This window comes from Hemibagrus wyckioides, linkage group LG12 (assembly GCF_019097595.1).
Source record: "Hemibagrus wyckioides isolate EC202008001 linkage group LG12, SWU_Hwy_1.0, whole genome shotgun sequence".
NCBI lineage: Eukaryota > Metazoa > Chordata > Actinopteri > Siluriformes > Bagridae > Hemibagrus > Hemibagrus wyckioides.
The window spans coordinates 829,288-849,947 of record NC_080721.1 but is presented as its reverse complement, the minus strand read 5'-3'; the positions used below and the strand labels follow the sequence as shown (position 1 = coordinate 849,947).

Sequence of the window (20,660 nt, the reverse complement as noted above, 5' to 3'; positions counted from 1 at the left end):
TGATAAAAGCCTGACCTCACCAGTGTGCTAGAGTTTGTGCCACTCTTACTGAGCCAATATAGGCCTAGCTATGAACATGGATTTAGCTATGCTAGCCACAGGCCAAGCAGTTAGCTAGACAGAAGGGCATGTGGAAAACCAAGTGCAGACTTTGAGGGAGAATAAAGGTGACCCTTCTTGACCACATGTCTGGTAGCTGGGAAACTGCAGATGATATGAGTCTGAACCAAAGCAGTGAGGGACATGTCACTTGGTGGAGATATGAAGGAAAAATGAGGGAACAATTTCCAACCGCCAGAAACAAAGTGTGCTACTGTGCATACAGACAAGTGTTTTGAGGATAGAGGACTGCGTACACAATACAAATGTATTATATATGTGCCACAGTTGATGTTGATGTTAATAAAAATAATCTGATTAGTTTTAAATTATCCTGGCAGATATAAACTAGTACTAGTAGATGTAAACTAGTCAGAGTTTAAAATGGATTTTCCACTTTAATTGAACAGGTTAAAATTTCATTCTAACTGGTCTCAATCCATTTACACTGATTATACAGAAACGTGTATATATAATGTTTATTTATTCTGATTGGGGAATCACTTTGATTATTGATGGATTATTAGACTGCATCTAAGTACAGGTCCTGGTATTCGATTGTGCGGTATTCGATTCAAATTTTTCGAGTCAATTTGACCCCGGTGTACGAAAATATTTTACACAAATTTTCAGTTTTTGAAAATATTTTTGTGTTCGACTCTACCTGAAAAGTACCATTTTGAATGCACATGCTTTCCATGCGCCATACCCTGGCATAGACAATAGAGATGACGTGGGTCATCTGTTCTGAAAGCATCATCTATAAGCGCTTGTGTTATAACCCCACGCTATTTTTTGTGGTATAATTTCAGTAGCCCTGTCTCTGAAAAAGGGTGAATCAGGCATCAGTTTGTCAAACAGAGATGTTCTCTTTATGGTGACAATCATAATCCTTATTCCTGTGATTTTTTTGCCATCAGTGTATGCATCTTAGATTGGCATAATATTTTAAAAATATTTCAAAAATGTTAACAAGGTCAATTTATCTTATAGTTAATCTACCTGCTGGTGGATGTTTTTGGGATGTGGGAGGAAACGGGAGAACCCAGAAGACATGAATACTGACCCTGTTCAGAGCATGAGCAGAAAATCCTGTAACTTGAGCTCAGATAAAACCCTAGGACCTCTGACCATATTGCCACCCTGTAAAAACAATTAGGCTTAAAATGTTTTTAGCTCTGGATACAGATTTCAAGGATACATAGGTATTATAAAAAAAAACCTTTACTTTCTTTTCTACTGTTCAGGTGAATGTGTGACAATAAGAGCCTTGGAAGAGCATGGCAGTTGCTGAATGTCCAGACTACTTTGTGCTTCACCCGAAATACCAGGTACAGGTTTTTTTTTTTTTTTTTTAAACTGTAGTATTTGTAGTTCAAACTTGGTTGACATTTGAACAGTTGCCCAAATTAATAGATTCACATATTTTCTCAGCATAGGCTAGCTAACTGAAGCACTGTATTTACTGCATGTCTGGTTTGTGGTTGCAATGGTGTACAGTACACACACGCACACGCACACACACACACGCACACACGCACGCACACACGCACGCACACACACACGCACACACACTCTCCTGTCGCCACCATGGTGTTGCCATGGCACTGCACAGCTGACACACTGACATGTAAAGTAACGCCTGCCACTATTTATACTAGGGTTGTGCTCTTTTTTTGCATCTTTCTCTCCCTTGCCACCTCTCCCTGTTTACTTCTTGCTGTGTCTTAAGATTGCTCTTTTCCTGTTTTTCCTGACAGCTTTTTTCATAAGCCCTTCTTGTTGAATGCACTGTATTGGTGGTAACATTTATGACGTTAGCATATCCACTGCCCCACATGGAACATGCATGCACGTCTCATGTTCCATACTGGTTTTTTTTTGGATTCTTCAAGAAGTTTTCGGGTCATGCTCCACTTTCTCTTTCAATTCTCTGCTCTGTTACTACAGAGTACATACAGAGTGAAGTGTGTAACATGCTTGTGAATTTGCAGGGCCTTGTAGGTGCCCAGTAGGGGCTTGGGCTGCCCTCTTTCTGCGCTCTTATTTAACTCTTTGACCCATGGCTGGCAGTTCCTGAGAGCCAGAATCACCCTGAGCTGCAAATGCAGTCCATACGTTTCCTGCAAGTGTTCAAACACACTAGTGATCTGCCCCATCCTATCTCTTTGTCTATACATGAGCCTTTTTCCTATCACTTTTCACTCTGTAGAACTCTTATATTGTGAATGTCTTGTACACTACATTCTTTAGTTTGCAGTTTTTTTGGTAGTGTTTATGTAGGTATTTACAACTGTTTATACACTGTTGCATTCACCTACCGAACTGGGTTTCCCCAGTGGCAGATCGTGATTGTGGATTGGTTAAAAAATTAAAATTTGGAGACTTATTGAAGGCATAGGATTAAGGTCAGGGGTCAAAGGTTTAAGTTTGTTTCAGATCTACAGATGAATTGTTGAGGTTGCATGTGTTTCAGATGGCTGTGTCATCATGTCATGTGATTTAAAACCTCTGAACAGTTGAGAGATACAGCAAAAGGTAAAACCAGACTTGATAGCTTTGCCCGGAAGTTTTTTTGTCTTGTGGATGTTTGACCTTTTTGACTTTGACTTTTCATAGTGGTTTAATGGGTTGGATGTATATACATATCTAAAAATGTATTTGGTTCAGTAACTATATCAATAGAAATGGCCTGTTTATTTTACAGCGCCTGGTGATTGTCTATAAGCATCTGACCCTGTGTGTGTATGTATTTGTGTTCTCACCCACATAAATGTATACATGTGCTCATATCTTGCTTTCTCAGCAATCTCCCCAGTTTCTTGTGGAGAAGGTCAAAGGTTAAGCCCTTAAGGATTTGACTTTCTATTTGCTTTTTTGTAATAAGCGGCAGCTCAGCCTGGGTCTCTTTCTAGGAAAAATGCCGTCCTCACCCAACAGAATCAGCTGGGGCCTTAAAGTTTACATAATGGCCCTGAGGGCTGGAACCCAGCCATATTCAACACACACAATCATACCCATACACGTCCCATTCCTTTGCTCACTCTTCCCCAAACCTGTTACAGATAATCTGCCCCAGTTTTTCTACACTTGATTTTCTTGAAGTACGTGAGAAACTTGTTATAGATTCAAAATAGACATCAGCAACAAAAAAGCCACAATACATGATTGTTACACATTGTTTTTTTTAATGGTTGCACTGAGCTGCCTTAATGTTCCACAGGCTGTGTGAACATTCCGACAGCATTACAGAATTTGAGACACAGTTTCTCAGAGCTGTAAATATTCTCAGTTTTATAGATCATGCTTTTTTCTGGGAGCCAGAGGGGATGAGAGATACAGCAAGCTCTCTGACAAAGACCAGTTCCTAGAAACAATTTCCATGTTCCAGAGTTTCTTAGAAAACTGAAATTTAAAATGGGGTGTGATATATTTCTGTTTCTTCTGGTTCCTTCTCCTGAACTTTTTTTTCGATTCATAAGACTGTTTGTTTTAATTTATAAAGTGTAGTGCATAAAAATAACTTTTTGTCAAGCTGTAGATGTAACAAGGTTTCTGATCTTTCGGCTTTGGAATATATCAGTGACAAAAGACAATTCTGGAACCTAGCTTAGCATGTTGGGTTTGTCCATATGCTGTGCTGTCATAAATGTTAAGTGGATTAACAGAAGGGCACATTTAGTTCTAGGACATCTGTGTGCTGTGTGTGTGTGTGTGTGTGTGTGTGTGTGTGTGTGTGTGTGTGTGTGTGTGTGTGTGTGTGTGTGTGTGTGTGTGTGTGTGTGTGTGTGTGTGTGTGTGTGTGTGTGTGTGTGTGTGTGTGCATATGCATACTGCACAATCCGCCCAACTAAATTCGCTTCATTTTCAGGACAATGTCGACCATACTTCCTCTCATAGATCAGCCAGTCTTATTCACTTTCGGCAGACCTCTAATCCAAGCTCTCCTATTCACCCAGGTGGGTACTGTCATCTGTTTGCAGATTATTGAAATATGTTATCCCACGTCTCTTATTTTTCACAAAATCTTAAGGTCAGTGAGTTTTCTATGATGAGTTTTCATTTAACAATGCAAACCAGGCTTGCGATGTATTAACATGGGTTTCTGTTGATTTATTTCATATTTATGCTGAAGTTTAGATGTGTGTGTGTATTATGTATGGGGATGGTTCTTTATTTCTGTATTGCTGTGCAAGTTCCAAGTGCAGTTAAATAAGTAGATTTGCCTAGCCTTTCCTCCAATCTCACAAGGTTCTGTGTTTTAGTGGCACTATAGGCAGTGTTGTGTTTATGTCCTGTACCTAATAGTGTGCAAGTGTCTATGGTTAGGCTATAAAGTGGGGTACTGAGAAAAGTCTGAGATCACTAGTATAAAATTCTTCCATTTTGAGTGAAAAAAAGAGAAAATTTAAGAATTTGATAATTTCATTTATTTATGTTTAGATATTGATCTGTTTCTAGATATGTACATGATGTCTTTCTGGAATCAACCCTGAACTACATCCATCAGTCCCAGCACCGCACACGTCCTCAATGATTACTCGCACCTGTTACCCCTAATTAGCACCTCTACATAAGTCCCATGTTTCATGGTCAAGATTTTGTTGATTTATATTAATGTTATAGCGGCACAGAGTAATCCAAAATAGTGTTATAGCAGCAGGAAGGCCACAAGGGAGCCCAGCACAGGTAATGTTTTTGTGTTGTAATTCCCATTATCTTTGATATTGCCTTGTACTAATAATTTATGATTCTTGTTTCTTTTCCAGTTTTGGTTGTATGTTTGTACTTTATAAACTAAAATGCACTTTAAAATGCACTTGCATCTGCTTTAACCGCCATATGGTAACACATGAGATTCAGAATTTCCTATTTGGTATTTCCCACTTTTGAAATAATGACAGAACATTTGAGATGACATGGACTCCTCTAGTTTGTAAAACCTGCTGATTCAGGCTATTTGATATCCATTGCAGTCCTATCTCTATACAGGCTTTAATGGAATGGATGAGACTCAAATCAAATCTACAGACCTAGCAATATTGCTGATTCTTGAGTAACAAAAACTCAATCTTGAACATTTACTTCATTTTAACACTTTTTCACAGCACTCTGGTGGCCCATGCAAGTGGAATCATTATTGGCTTATAGGACTATTCAGGTTTAGTCAGGATTGGGTTTCTGTTAGAAGAGTTTCCTGACTCTTTATTTAGCTAAGACTATGGGAAATGGGAGGGGTCTAAGCCCCCTGATTTGAGATGAAACGATGAAACAGCCTTTATTTGTCACATATACATTACAGCACAGTGAAATTCTTTCTTCACATATCCCATCCTTGGAGGTTGGGGTCAGAGCGCAGGGTCAGCCATGATACTGCGCCCCTGGAGCAGAGAGGGTTAAGGGCCTTGCTCAAGGGCCCAACAGTGGCAACTTGGCGGTGCTGGGGCTTGAACCCCTGATCTTCCGGTCAACGACCCAGAGCCTTAACCACTTGAGCTGCCCCTGCCCCTGCCCCTGCCCCTGCCCCTGCCCCTGCCCCTGAGTGTATTTATTCAGCTTTTGTCCTGATTTTCTGCATTGTTCCAGCTTCCTTTATCTTAACTTTGGGTGTTTGCTGGTCATATGATTTATCCAGATTACAAATCAAACATTGTTCTTACATAAACAGATATTAAACATATTTTTATAGATTGTGTTCTATAAAAGTTCAATCTATCCTACTAATTGCAGAGGCGGAGCCACCTTTCTAATACTCAAAGTGGAAATCATATAGGCTTACATAATCTCGGTGAAATTGTAAATATAAGCACCTTACTGTCAGAAATCATGGCTTTAATGCAGGTAAATTAAGTCTTTTCATCTTAGTCTCTTGACTGTGGTCTCAGCTTTTATTTGTGTTTATTTTTGAAAAATTCTGCTGACTATTTGCATTATTTCATCACTTGCTGACACCAAGTACAAGATGTCTATTGACTTTTGTTTTCAAATTTCTAGCTTCCAATTCTAGGCATCTATTTTGCTTGGCTAATCTGTAGAGTTGCTGTTGTGTTGACATTTTAAATTGTGACTTGTTCTGAGTGAGTTTTGATGAGTTTTTGATAACCAAGTATCACAAAATAAATGTGATTTTGTATTATTTGATGTCTCTCTTTCTCACTTTCCTACATTCCATCCAGATGATGACGTCGATCTAGAGGCTTTGGTGAATGACATGACCTCCCTATCACCCTATGAGGGCTTATATTCTTTTAAGACCCAGCACTCTGACACCGTCCCTCTCCTGCACAATGGCCAAGACACTGGTGTCCAGATTAACAGGATCGCTATGCTGCCATATCCGTCAAATAGCCAAGTGAAGGCTGCTCACTCATCTACACAGAAAACCTGCCATTCGCAACCTGTCCACATTCTGGCTGTTAGGTAACAAACACTGATTCACACTTCTCTTTGTATACCATATATAATCATGGCAGCACATATTAGTAACATGTAATGCAGATATTTCCAGGGTAAAAATGTATTTTCATTTTGTTGCCATTTTGGTGATCTTGCATGTACACAATGTCAGAATAGAAACTCAGGGGAGGATGCAGGTTATCTTGTAGTTTATAATCCACACAGAGGATCAAAGAGCAGGTAAGATCAGTAAGCAAAGGCAAATATCAATAACCAGGAAAACTAATGGAAACAAATGGCTTGGTAATTACTAGATACAAAGAAACCGAGCATATACTTCATGCCATGCCTGAAAATAAAAATGGATTATAAAGGTTCTCTGTGAGTGTGAGACAACTGAGGTGGGCTGCAATGTGCCTGGTGATTTCTGTGATGGGAAATGGATTCCATGATTCCATTTGATTTGACCTGACACACACACACACACACACACACACACTTACAATTTAATGAAAAGTCTGAACTGGAAAAACTAAGCCTGTTTCCTACATGATAAAATTAACCAGTTCATATCCTGCCATGCTCTGTGATATGGATAAAAATGCTGAGCAGGCCCAGTTTTGTATCTAAATGATATTGAGATAGAATTGGTTATTTTGGGCACAGATGGTGGGCAGTCTCAATCATAAAAACTGCTCAACTGGCTGCATTTCAATAGGAATAGTGACTAAAGTGTCATCTGCAAAGTGGCACCTGCATGGGAAAGGCATCAGTAGTTGAAAGTACATATTCAATTACAGTAATGTCCCTGGTTTAGTTTGCTGTGTAAGGAAAAACAAAAGACTTGAAACTGTCCTTCAGGTAATCTCTACACGGAAATCTCTAATTTAGTGACTTGTATCTTTGTCTATCTCTCTTACCTCTTCCATGTGTCAGTAGTGGTAGTAACACAAGAAAAAAAGAAATTCACAGATGGAGAATTTAATGCATTTTCATACTTAATCGTCTAATGGAGCTAAACTAAACCAATTTAAATGCCTGACTGTGTGCATGTGTATTTTTTTCCCTAGCTCTTTGGTGTCAGTTATAAGTTGTGCATGTTTGTGTATTGTTGTGCAACCTCTCTGTCTTTTTTTTCTGTCCTTGTTCTACAAATCACATTTCTCTTCTCTTTCTTTCCCTGGTGTCTTTTTCACTCACTCTGGCAGTGGGGTGTTACACCCACACACATTATGACGAGTTCACTCAAAGGTTTCTGACTCCACACACACACACACACACAACTCTCTCTCTCTCTCTCTCTCTCTCTCTCTCTCTCTCTCTGACTTCTCAATGAACTCCAAGCTTCATTTCTTTGTAGGGCTTTAACAGTGCCAGAGCAGAGCCAGTGTTTATTCCCAGCCTTTCTGATCTAGATCAACAAGTGCAGAACTACATTTACAAAACTCTGTGTGACACCATGCGAGTGCATGAACCTGTTCTTGTGCTTTTTGCTCCTCTGATAAAGGAGAGCTGTTTAACTATGTTTATGTTCAGCTTCATTCATATACTCTGTACAAGAGAGACTCTGAAAATGTCATGTCTTTTTTAACTGAAGGAAATTAGTACAACAAGCACTTTAAGATCATGTCTCATATGAAACAGGTAATTTGAATAGATGTAATAGCAAACTGAAATTTATTATAAACTATATTAATGGATTTGAATTGTGTGTGTGTGTGTGTGTGTGTGTGTGTGTGTGTGTGTGTGTGTGTGTGTGTGCGCATGCACACAGGAGGCTACAGCAAGAGGAGCAGCAGGTTCGCCCTTCATCTCTGCCAGCAATCCCCAACCCATTCCCTGAGTTATGCAGCCCAGCAGGTTCCCTGATACTCGGTGCTGGTTCGATGGCACAGCTATCAGATGTGCATGTAAGAGGCTCACACACCAACATGCACGCATGCATGCATACATACTTATAAACATAAAGTCTATCATGAGTTTTGCTTTTTCACCCAGGTGTTTGCTATGAACAACATTTCTGACTTTTTTTTTTTCTATTCATTGTCACACACATGTCTGGTCTAATAAGAGGGAGTGTATAAATTTTGCATGTATGTCTCTGTATGTGGGTGAAAAAAAAGATGTCTGGCACACATTGTTTTACATAACTACTTGCCAAAAGAAATGGCAAAATAAATAGTTTCTGGAGCTGGGAACAAGCTGTTAGAAAGGGTTCTTCCTGATTTTGTGTGTGTGTTGGGGGAGGGGGAGGGGGAATTAAAATTTTTAATTACCAAAAAAGGGACAAAATGAAAATTTCTTTTGGTTACTATATGGTGTAGGTAAAGCGTTAATGATCTGCATCAGTACTAATTGTCAATGTAAGATCCTAAGAAGATAGTACAACAAATAAGTGTGTGCCTGTTTGCTTGCAAGAACTTGGCTTTTAAACACTTAAACATATCTTTCAGACTTACTTAGTGGACCAGATTTCTGCATTTTGAGTATTTAGAGAGTGTGCTGTTTTTGGCTCGCAGGTTTGGCTTGGTGACCATCACAGAGGTTCAATGTATGGGTTCTTTAAACAATTTATCCATTTGTTATTTGGGAGCGTACGTCTCCATACACTTATGCTGATACAAAAATGCTATCTCTCTAAAGCAAGATAAAGAGCACTCTAAGCCACTTGAGATTATGTGTACTCGTGTTGCGTAACTAAGTGCACAAGAACACTGCAGCATGTGCAAGTTATGGGCCAAGATCCTGTGCAAATACATGTCCATCTCCTTTTGGCCTTCAGCCTCCTACATATCTTTCCTTAGTATCCTTTGAGCGGAGGCATTTCCTTAAGAGATGTGAGTCGTTTTCCTTTCACACGCCTGTGTGTCGTGCTTGTTTTTGTGTGTGCCTCCACATCCCTGCCAACCATCTTAACCCTTCCTTCCTCCTTGATGCTCTATCTGTTATTTTCCCACAATCCCCAGTACAAAATACATATCCTCTTTAGAATAATAAAAAGACTTTATACTCTTTACGCTTGCTGGCATGTGCATACAGGGCACTTACTGTAACTGACAGATTGGTTGATCAGATGGTAGCGTTCAAAACATTTAGAAGTGAGGTGTTTTAGAGGTGAAAGTTTAGGTGATTGTCTGGGTAAAGATTGTTGACCAAACACTGAAGGAACACCTTTGCATTCTCTATATCAGAGACCGGTTTCTGTTACATAATAATTCTGTTACATTATTTTAATTATGCACTGCTGCAAATGAATATTGTTTCAGATTCAACATTGATTACATGAGCTCTATCTATCTATCTATCTATCTATCTATCTATCTATCTATCTATCTATCTATCTATCTATCTATCTATCAGAGGTAAAGGTAGAAATAGGAGCAAAAATAAATATATAAAATGAATACATTTTTTAACAATGTTTTGATATATTTTAACAATATTTTTCCAACACAAGTTTTTGTAGTAGTAGAACACTGGATACATGGATGTTGATATGGATGTGTCAGTGTTCATAATGCTTAGGGTTGAATTTACTTGCATGTGACCACTACACAGGATTCAAATGACCAAGTTTACTCCTAGTGTGCATTTTTGAGGCCTTTTTTGGAAGAAAGTCATCTTGCAAAAAAAATCAGGGCCAGAGTGTGATCTTTTTGAAAGAGCATGTGCAGTAGATATGGCAGGTTGGACAACAGAGCCACCTCTCACCTGTGTGAATTAGATGTTGCATCAGCTAACTCAATTTGACTTCTGAGAGCAGTGTTAATTCATTAATTTGTACAATATGTAAAAAGTATCTAATATAAGATACTAACTGAAAATCTACTGCTAAACAGCAGTCAACACATACAAACAATCTATATTTTGAAGAAAAAGAAACACTGCTCTGCGTAATTTTCATGAATGACATCTGTGGTAAGTTACACATGAATGGAGAAGTGCTCTTATGATTATGCTCTATTCATTCTGTTGGTAGAGTTTGGCAAAAACTAACCACCTGCTAACCACCTGCATGGAGTGTTAGCTAGGGTCATATAGTCAGTAAATTGCTATGAAACAGCTAGAGTTACCTTGGTTTATGCCATCACTTTTTTCACTCATGTTGGTTTGATAGTTAGCTTAGACATCAATATCATCATCAGGATCTGCTTTGACCGTTTACAATAGCAGAACAAAACATGGATTTGTTACAGAACAGTAAAAAGCTTCAGGTTTGTGGTGGAAAGAATGTGCTCCTTCAGACTCGACTGTCCAAAACTGTTTATCACTTCATTAACTCCACCTCCTCACATCGCATTTATGATAAAATATAAATATCCTGGGAGAGACATCAAGGTGAACTGAACACAACAGAAGAAGATTCCCAATAATAATTTGTAAGTTTAAGTCCTTGTATGTTCACTAACATGGGAATAGGCGGGGTTAAAATGATACTGCAACCAGCCACTAGAGGGCGATATAGATCTTCTGGCGTCACTTTTAAACCCTTGTTATGACATTATCATCCTTATATACTGTCATTGATTCAAACTGTAGGTCTGTTGTCACTTCTTGAAATTTAGGTCCTGCACTTTTTGTCTTCCTTTAGACAGCTTCTTGTTATTTAGCTCATTTTGATACTCGGGAACCAAAAGAGTGGAAACTCATCAATTCCTTCTGATTCCTTCCAGTTGATTCAGTTGATTTTTTTTTAAAAAAAAGTCTGATTGTGCTTAATGGTATTTTCTGATTATGTATTTTTTTTTATTTCATTTGTCTCTTTTTGTTTTTCCACATGGATGGATAACAAAATAAATTTATAGGTGTGAATTCTTATAGAGCAAACTCACCCTAACTAAGTCCATAACATTTGTAAATATTCTTAAATTGCAATTTTTTGTTTTATTTTTTTGCTTTCTCAAGGTTAGTAGGTATGTAGTCTCAATCAATGTGCATAATTTCTTATAATCATTGCTCCCCCATTCTCCACTGGGTGCCAGTAACATTATAGTTATATTTGTCAGCAACAGTTTCTGCACTCATTATAAAGTCTGCTAAAGAATACCACACATAGGGCAGATGGTGAAATGATTATCTTGAGGCCAGCATGCATGACAAGGCCTTTTCTTTCGAATGTAAAGTCTGGAGAAATCTGCTAAGTCTCTCACGCTCTCTCGCTCTCCTTTCTCTCTCTTTCTTACCCATACTCACACCCACATCCTCTCATTCTCACCATTACAAATACAGAAGATTTCTTAACTATTCTCAGTAGGGTTGTTTGACCCCGAATGTTTAATGTGCATCAGTGAGCGATGCCCAGGTTAAAGAGGGCACAGCCACAGAAATTTATTGCACAGTCTGGTGTAGTCTCCTACAGAGCGTGGGAATGTCTTGATAGAAAGAGGTGAAAGCATGATGTCCTTCTGTCCTTGTTTGAATGTGTTCTACTTTGCATATTTCATGTAATCTGTGGGTGTGGATGTGTGCATATGTGCATGTTTATACTGGCACTGCTCTTGTGCAGACGAGACATGATTACACCGCTAGCAGCAGCTCTGGACACTGTCTGGCTTTAATCTTTTTTTTCTCTCTATCTGTGATGCTGTCAATCAAAGGGTGTGACATCTTTTTATGGCAAACGGCAGTCCTTGAATTACCATAATAACGAAGTGTTTGAGTGTCATCTGTAAACAGACAGGTAACTGTATTTACATTAATCTCCCTAAACACACACAGAAGCCAGTGTCTGACAGTTTGCAATAGTGCTGTTTTTGTAAGAGAATACCAGTTGTGCCAGTACGCATGGAAACAAGCACAGATATTCATACTAGTATAAGGGAATTTGTAATGTTATAGTTTGCATTAATTTAAAATCTTGCAGCCATGTACTACTAATGAAATATGTAATATGATAATATGTTGGTGTGACTTGAGGATGGTTAAGATGTTAGTGTTGGCTGTATGCAGCTGATCAGGCGTGTGACTGCATTCTCATGTGAGTGCACATACAAAGACATAAGACACACACCCTTGTAAACGTCTGACAGAAAAAGGACAACGGTCCAGTAAAACAGTTTGCATGCAATTAACGACAACAAAGACCATTGCTGTGTGCACGGTAGAGTCCTGTTTTTTTGGCATGCTAATCTTTAAGCTTGTTTGCTGTATTGTATTTAGCTCTTGCATAGCAACGATTTGTTTTGAACAATTTCTCACAAAGAGAGTGTTATGGGTGTTAACCTTGAGCCTGTAAAGCCTGATATGAGGCTCAGCAAGCTCATTCAGTTTTGAGTTAAAAAGCCTTCTGTCAGGTAAAAACAGGGCATCAGTGGTGCATGTGTGCATATAATTATATGAAATTAGAATTTATAATCAGGACTATCCTTATTTAAATCCTATATATAGTCCTGGTTTTGCATGATCCTGAATTACATGTCAACATACCTAATTTGATATTATGGTACATTGTCATAGCAGAATATAGCTGCACACCTGTAATTTTCACCCAACTTTGTAACTAACAATTCACTAATGATGGTAATTTACTTGACTGCATAAAAAAAAACATTTAAAAAATCGAGGAAAAAAGGATGCGTCAAATGTCCACATAAAGCAACGGGATAAAAAAAATGTAATCTTATTTCCGGATCAAATCCAAACGTGTCATAGAATTAAAAAAAAAAGAATACCAATGATTTGAAGATGCCTACAGTACAGTTTATTAGCTAAATTTGATTAGTTGTTGGAAAATGTATTATTCCTTAATGAAGTGTGCTAGTTGCTAGAGAAGTCTTTCTTCAAGCTTTCTTCTTCTTCTTCCTCTAAATAACATGAATGCCTCAGTTGTATAATGTTCAGCAAAAAAGTTTGTTTTGGTAAAGTTTGTTCTTTGGTAAACAGCTCTCTTTAAGCATGTTAAAAATATTGAATCTCAAATGCCATAAAATGGTCAGGAATGACAGAGAAGAGAATTATTCTGTAAAAAGTGTTGATAGTACAGATTTATTGTTAAAACACAGATTAATTGTTTCTCCTATTATTTGAAATGGAAAGCTATTTTTTATTTTTAATATTTACTCAAGGTTGCCAATAATTATAAAAATGCATTATACATATTAAACCTTTGGAATAAACAGCTGAAGTAAATAATTAAGGATCAGTGCACCTGAAGAGATTTAGCTCTCTGTTTTATACCTTTATCTATCATATTTACACACTGTTCCTTTGAATTATCGTGGTACGATACATTATATAATGATGTTGCCTGTACAACAGAATCCTTAGAACCCACAGCATCCTTAAATGTGTGTGTGCATATGTGTGTAGAAGAAGAATAAGCATTTATTTGTCACATAAACATTAGAGCACAGAGTAATTCTTTTTTTGCATATCCTAGCTTGTTAGCTTGAAGTTGGGGTCAGAGATCAGAGTCAGCTGTGATACAGAGCCCCTGGAGCAGAGAGGGTTAAGGGCCTTTCTCAAAGGCCCAACTGTGGCAGCTCGGTGGTACTAGGGCAGCATTGAGTAAATATACATATATAGACTTGTGCATGTGTGTATTTATCTATACACTGTGTGTGTAGGTAGGTAGATATGTAGAGTGATAACATTAAAACCACCTGACTCCACAAGAACTTTGAAGGCCTCTGTGCTGTGGTATCTGGCACCATGACATTAGCATCAGATCCTTTCAATCCTGTAAACTGTATTAGACACATCCCACAGATGCGCAATCAGATTATTATTAGAAGGCCAAGTCAACAGCTTAAACTCTGCAAAAAGTAATCCAGGAATGGTTTGAGGAACATGACAGTGTGTTAGGGATCATTATCCTACTTAAAAGGCCAGATTTTTTTTGAAGCAGCAGTTCTTAGAAGGTACAAGCCTATGGAATTCACATAAGATTATCCATTAAAGCAGGTTTTAGATATACTAATCTGGTTTAGCAAGTGATTGACCACACAGCTGCTTATAAATGAGCTTAGCTTCCGTCTGTATGTTGATTTGAAGGCTAGAGAAGAACAGCTCTTCCTACATCAGCATCTTGAGGTTTTTTCTTTCCTCAAGTGGTGGTCTTTTTTTTTTTTTTTTTTTTTTTAACACTCTGTCTGTGGGTTCTGCCTTCCACTAAACACAACACAGTTAACTGGAAAAGCATATTTAGACAAGCACAAGAAGACAAAAGGAGGATGTCCCCCACCCTCCCTCCAGCACACTATACATAATGTGGAGCACTATCATGCTGATGTCATAACACTTTTTTATGGCTCCTAAATAGGAGTGCTTGTGAAAATTGTGATGCATTCTCTGAGTACACACATGCAGACACACACACACACACACACACACGCAGACACACACACACACACTAATGGTTAACCACACAGACTGAAATACTCCCTCTTGTGGTGCTCTGAAATTTCACACCTATAAAAACATAATGAGTTTAGGTTTGTTTGTCTGTGTCTTTCCACTTCAGGCTGGTATTACACACACACACACACACACACACACGTACAGTCAATGCGTCATCGTCTGCTGCGATCATGAGTGCTGCTGGGACATGGATCCCCCAGAGATGACTTAACCCAGTGTTACTAAAAACACTATTGTGAGAACTCTCCTTAATTTTCTCAACATTTTCTCTTTTCCTCATCTCTCATAGTCTTCTGTCTTCTTCCCCACCACATTTCATTCTGATACTTGCTTCCAAACAGTAAGCAACTCTGTTTTTTTTTTTGTGACCGGAATGCATTAAATTTAACTTAAAATCCTAATCTCATTAATTTTCTAATTCATTCTTCTTTAGTCCCTATAATGGAAATCTGTTTGAAATATTTGTCACTTCTTCTGCTAATTTGTTGGTTGGGATTGTAATTTATAATTTCTATAAAAGGTAGTAGTTGTGTATCACAGTGATGTCAAGGCGGACATTTCTAGTGCTGTTAAAATGGAACTTTATTGCTAAGAAACCATTTCACACATAAGGAATAACAGAGTATAGGAATGGCTCTGAGGATGTAATTAATGAGAAATCCACTGTAAAAGTTGTGAAAACATCAAACTTTTAACCAATTTATGGAATGCTGCTTCTGGCTTCTGGCTGAGCTTGGCTAGTTAGCAGTCTATGAGATGATGTTGATGCGAATACTGACGGTAAAGTTGAAGCTTATGATCTGATCTTTGAGATTAGTGTACAGATGAGAGAAATGTACTGACTAAAAGATTTATAGTAACTTTGAGTTGAGAAGACCATCTCGAGTTCCTGAGTAGAGTTGAGGGGGTGATTTCTTCCAAGTTGCAGCCTCTGGTTAAATGCAGCACTTCCATTACCATTCTATCAGCAGGTAGTTAAACAGCATTGTGAGTAATGTAGGAAAGTGTTAACAAAAGTGAGAATACACCAGCATGACAAAAAAGTTTGAATTAAATAGTATACTCAGAATTTTATTAGAAAATCTAATGACTGTGACTAAATCTGCAATTCTTGAGGGTAATTAGATTTCACATAGGTCCATATGTCAGAAAGGGATGGTACTGTAAGGCTATCTTTGTGACATTTAAGGTCACCGGCCCGTGTTATCTTAAGCTTTAACTGTGTCCGTGGCTCCATCTGTGCTGTGTATGTGCACAAGGGTTTGTTATATACAAACATCCAAGTCTCCAGGCAAAAGTATTTAATTTATTTTCTCCTTGCTTTCTCCTGCCAGACATTTTTCATATGCTGATAAAAGCACATGGGTGGGTGTGCATTTTGAGGTAACTCAAATATGTGATTTGATTAATTTAGTGTATGTGTGTACATACGGCTTAAACTAGACGTACAGTGTCTGATGTGTTCATAATGACTAGTCAAATTTGCTACAGACATAGTATAAGACCATTTCATCAATAGTCCATTTTTTTCCATTTAAGCCCCAGTTACACATGGCATCATCATGTATCCTTTCCAACTAAATGCTTCATATATGGCAGTGATGTTTCCTGCTAACACTTCTGTAAAACTGTGACCATTGTAACTGTCCCTCATTTATCATTTCATTGTAAACATTGCATTCAATTGTTTTCTGCTTCTCAGGTTCATTTATTACGAAGTATTTCAAGTATTTAAACATGAAATGAAGGTTTACATTTTGGTTGAGCCATATAGGAATAACACTTGTTTAGATGCATAGAATCCTTTGTATAGAGCAAAAGTGTAACCATACATTAATTTGATTCACAATACTGACTTTGGAATTTCAGACAGTTTTTAACAGAATTTGAATGAAGAAAAATTACAATTAAAAAACATTATTTCTGAATCATAAACAAATCAAAGTAATGTGTATTTTTGTCTGTATGAAACTGAATTAAAAATGGTTTAATATTGTAAACAAACTGTTCTACAGGTTAACCATATCTTAAAATGTTCCCCTACATTTTGATTGCACCTTAAGTATAGTTAAATTTTTTAGTTTAATTTTAATTTTTAAATTATAGTTTAATTTTTTTTTATTTCTGTTATAGCTCTATGTTTGTCTGCGTCTCTGTACTTTGTCTGTGTTAATTGTAGCACCTCTGGTCTAGGAGGAACGTTGTTTCACTTCACTGTGTACTGCATCTGATATATATGGTTGAAGTGACAATAAAGCTTCTTTGACATCAAATAAGTTTGATGACTGACCAGAGTGTCTGACCAGGGGATTTAGGAAAATGATCGACTAAAACATAATAAGCTTTGTAGCAGAAATGGAGCTCCAAAGTCAGCTAAAATATTTTCTGTGTTTTTTTGTGTTCATTGAAAGCTATTGAAGACACCTATTTAAGCATTAAAAATGATCATATAACTACATTATGTATAAGGCATGTAGCTCTGTGAGCTGTCAGGTTATCAGAATTGCAGAACTTGTAGGATTTATATGAAATAAAATGATCACATGATCAGCCAGCTCTCTATAATTTAACTCAGTGCTTTGTATAGTTTGGGACCTCTGGTGTTTAAATATTTTTGTGTTATAATTTTATAACATATTTTGTGTTTTGTGTGTGATGCATTATATCATGATTTGTCCTTATGCCCCAAAATAGAGTATTTAATAGCTGATGTTTGTGATACATAAATATCACCAGATGCTAGTTATCATCCTGTCAAACCTTCAGTATGCTTGTCATTTATGTTTTCGGTAGAGTTGAGGTTATTTACTTCACCAGCCAAAAATATCTTTTTATTGGATAATCCCCATAGTCACCTTTGTGCATCACCTTATATTTCACAAGGTGATGCATTTATTTGGATTTTAGCAGCTGCAATGCCATTGCACACTAAGAATTTATTCAGCTGTGTTTCTGTATGTACAGTTGAAGTCAGAAGTTTACATACACCTTAGGCAAACACATTTAAACTCAGATGTTCACAATTCCCTTTAATCGTATCGACATTTAATCATAGATAACAATCCTTGTCTGAGGTCAGTTAGGATCACTACTTTAATTTAAGAATGGGAAATGTCAGAAAAATAACAGATAAAATGACTTATTTCAGCTTTTAGACTTTTCATTACAGTCCCAGTAGGACAGAAGTTTACATATACTTGGTTAGTATCTGGCAGTATTGCCTTGAATTGTTTAACTTGGATCAAATGTTTTTGGGTAGCCTTCCACAAACTTTACAATAAGTAGCTGGAATTTTGGCCCAGTCCTCCTGACAGAACTCCTGGGTCACGTTTTTAGGCCTTTTTGCTCGCACATGCTTTTTCATCCCTGTCCACAGAGATCTGAGCTGTGTGATGGTCCCTCAGTTAAATCTTAGTAAATGAGATTTGTTGGGCTATTTTTATCTTCATATGATTTTCTTCATTCATGTTTAAAATGTTTAAAAACACCTACCCTTTAATATTTTAGCATGTAATTTCATGATGTGATTTTCATATGTTCTATTGTGTGTTATCTATATAAGAAATAAAACGTAAAGATCATGATGATATAGAAAATTAATCAGTTACTGGGATATGCCTCTTGTACCTGCCTATAATTCCAATTTTTATTTAATGGTTTTATTTATTTTATTGTACTTTATAAAGATAGGCACATCATAGTTTTGATCTATTTAATGTTGTGGACTAGTCACAAAATAAGTCTGAGATCAATTGCATTATAGCAGCTATAAACAACTGCTGTCACTTTCTCTTGAAGTTAACAATATACAGGTTTCTCTTAATACAGTGAAACCACAAAGTCCAAACCCCTGAAGACAATGTAGAATTGCAGCTTTATCTCTGACTGTTACAAAACACTGGAGACTCCTTCCATCAATGTTAAATAAACATCCCCTTTACAGAAAGTTTTACAATATCAATGAATATGGATTTTCTTTGTTATATACAAATAACATACAGTTCCATTGTGCGATGTGACATTTTTAATTTTGTTGTACTCATTTGTTAGAGACACTACCTTATTTATTCCATAAACATTTATGCAATAATCTTCTCCTTTTGTTCACTTGGCCCCATCAGTGGAGATTATTATTTTAAGTCATAGCTTAAAACACATTTTTATGCTTTGGATGTTAATTTTAATAATATAGTTAATGTGTGTACACTGTGCGCATCGATGGTGCTTGTCATTTTAGTATTTTTCAGCATGTTTCCTAACTGTGAAGTACTTTTGTCAGCTCTGTTGTTTTTAATTGTGCTACATAACTAAAAGTGAGTTGAGTAAACACTAACAGCAAAGCTTGGAACAAACACATTCCCCCAAATTAAATGGAACTGAGTCCTGTTTGAAACAAGATAAACAGACCATACATATGTATATAGAAAAGTTAAAGATAGCGTGTTTGAGAGCGTTACATTAGCCTTGTCTCAGTTTTACTCCTAGAAGCTCCTCTGGTTTTATTAAGGTGTGTATGCATTTGGAGAATTGCTGTGTAGAATTGTTTATTTTTTTTGTATATGGCAATGCATACACACACTGACCCTAGTTAACCTCAGAAGTTTGCTGCAAAGCACATGACTATAGTGTGCAAGGCCAGATTGCATGCACACGCGCACACACACATATGCCTGCCTTCTCAGAAGACTCTGTGTCTGGTACTGGTTAACATAGCGGACATTTCTTTGTCAGTCTTTATTACTGTCTTTCGCACACAGCAGTCTTGGCTTATAGACATACGTTAATAACACACAAAACTCGCTGAGCAGGCCTGCCTCAATGCTTAGATGACATCCCCACAGTATAAATAATAATAATAATAATAATAATAATAATAATAATAATAATTAGCTAGTGTATTGGGTGGCAATGTTGTGACATTTTCTTGTGATTTCAGCTTCAGATGATATTTTGTTTGTAATAGTCCTAATTCTCCAACCAAAATGGACACAGAATCTCTCTGCTATTATTAGTGGTCTATACCTCATGGTGTTTTTAATACTGTTTAATATGCATTATCACTTGGACTACATTTACATCACCATGCTAGCTGAGCTGATATGGGTATTTCAGAGAGCTAACTCAGGACTAGCTTCTCCCCAATCAAATCCCAACATTAACCACTAAGATGCAAATGTCATCTATAAGACACCCTCCATGCTCAAATGAATCACCTTGTCTTCCAGTGAACAACAAATTCCCTGTTTATTTTACAAGTATCTAGAATATCATGACGTAAACCTTCAGAATATTGGGTGAAACCCTTTAATAAAAGTTTTACATAACCCCCACCATTTAATCAGAACAAGAACTGACCACTTCTCAGCAAATGTTTGCTTGCAGTCACGTGACTGAGACTTTACATTTAAACAGTCCTAAACCAAACACTCTTCAGAATGTTTTTTTTTGACCCAAATGCGCACGGGTGACAATAGAAACTCGTATGTGAAACCCTTGAGAGGGAGTTTTCACGAACCCTTTGCAAACATTTGCCTGCTACTTTAAAAAGGGGGTTGCTGATTTTCACCACTCACATTTCTACACTATTGAGCTCGATTTCATGATCTTGTTCTCCAGCAGCTGTGTGTGTGTGTGCGCTGATATAAACTTACCAAGTACAAGAATTTTACTTTACTCTTTCTTTAAAGACATGGCATTTTGTGTGTGTGTGTGTGGTTGAGAGAGCAGAACCATTCTGATATGCTGAGTTTTCAGAAAGAGTGAGGGAGAGGTTTTCCTTGGCCAGACAGGGAAGAATTTGCCTTGAA

At 37.3% G+C, this 20,660-nt stretch overlaps 2 protein-coding genes across 8 annotated transcripts in view; one reads left to right on the top strand and one right to left on the bottom strand.

Annotated features, from left to right (window-relative positions):
• s100u (S100 calcium binding protein U) overlaps positions 1-20,660 on the bottom strand; it is a 282,508-nt gene that overhangs the window by 230,877 nt on the left and 30,971 nt on the right. The gene's annotated exons all lie outside the window — the stretch shown is intronic.
• The window catches only part of grb10a (growth factor receptor-bound protein 10a), a 41,807-nt gene that overhangs the window by 3,476 nt on the left and 17,671 nt on the right, over positions 1-20,660 (top strand). For 2 of the 7 annotated variants that reach the window (XM_058405211.1, XM_058405212.1), the window contains exons 2-5: positions 1,347-1,430; positions 3,971-4,058; positions 6,276-6,519; positions 8,270-8,405. In XM_058405211.1, the coding sequence (XP_058261194.1) occupies positions 1,380-1,430; positions 3,971-4,058; positions 6,276-6,519; positions 8,270-8,405 (519 nt within the window). In that variant the 5' untranslated portion in view covers positions 1,347-1,379. Of the gene's footprint in view, positions 1-1,346; positions 1,431-2,575; positions 2,638-3,970; positions 4,059-4,560; positions 4,789-6,275; positions 6,520-8,269; positions 8,406-20,660 lie in introns of those variants that run through there. The other 5 variants (XM_058405214.1, XM_058405215.1, XM_058405216.1 and 2 more) reach the window with 4 other exon arrangements.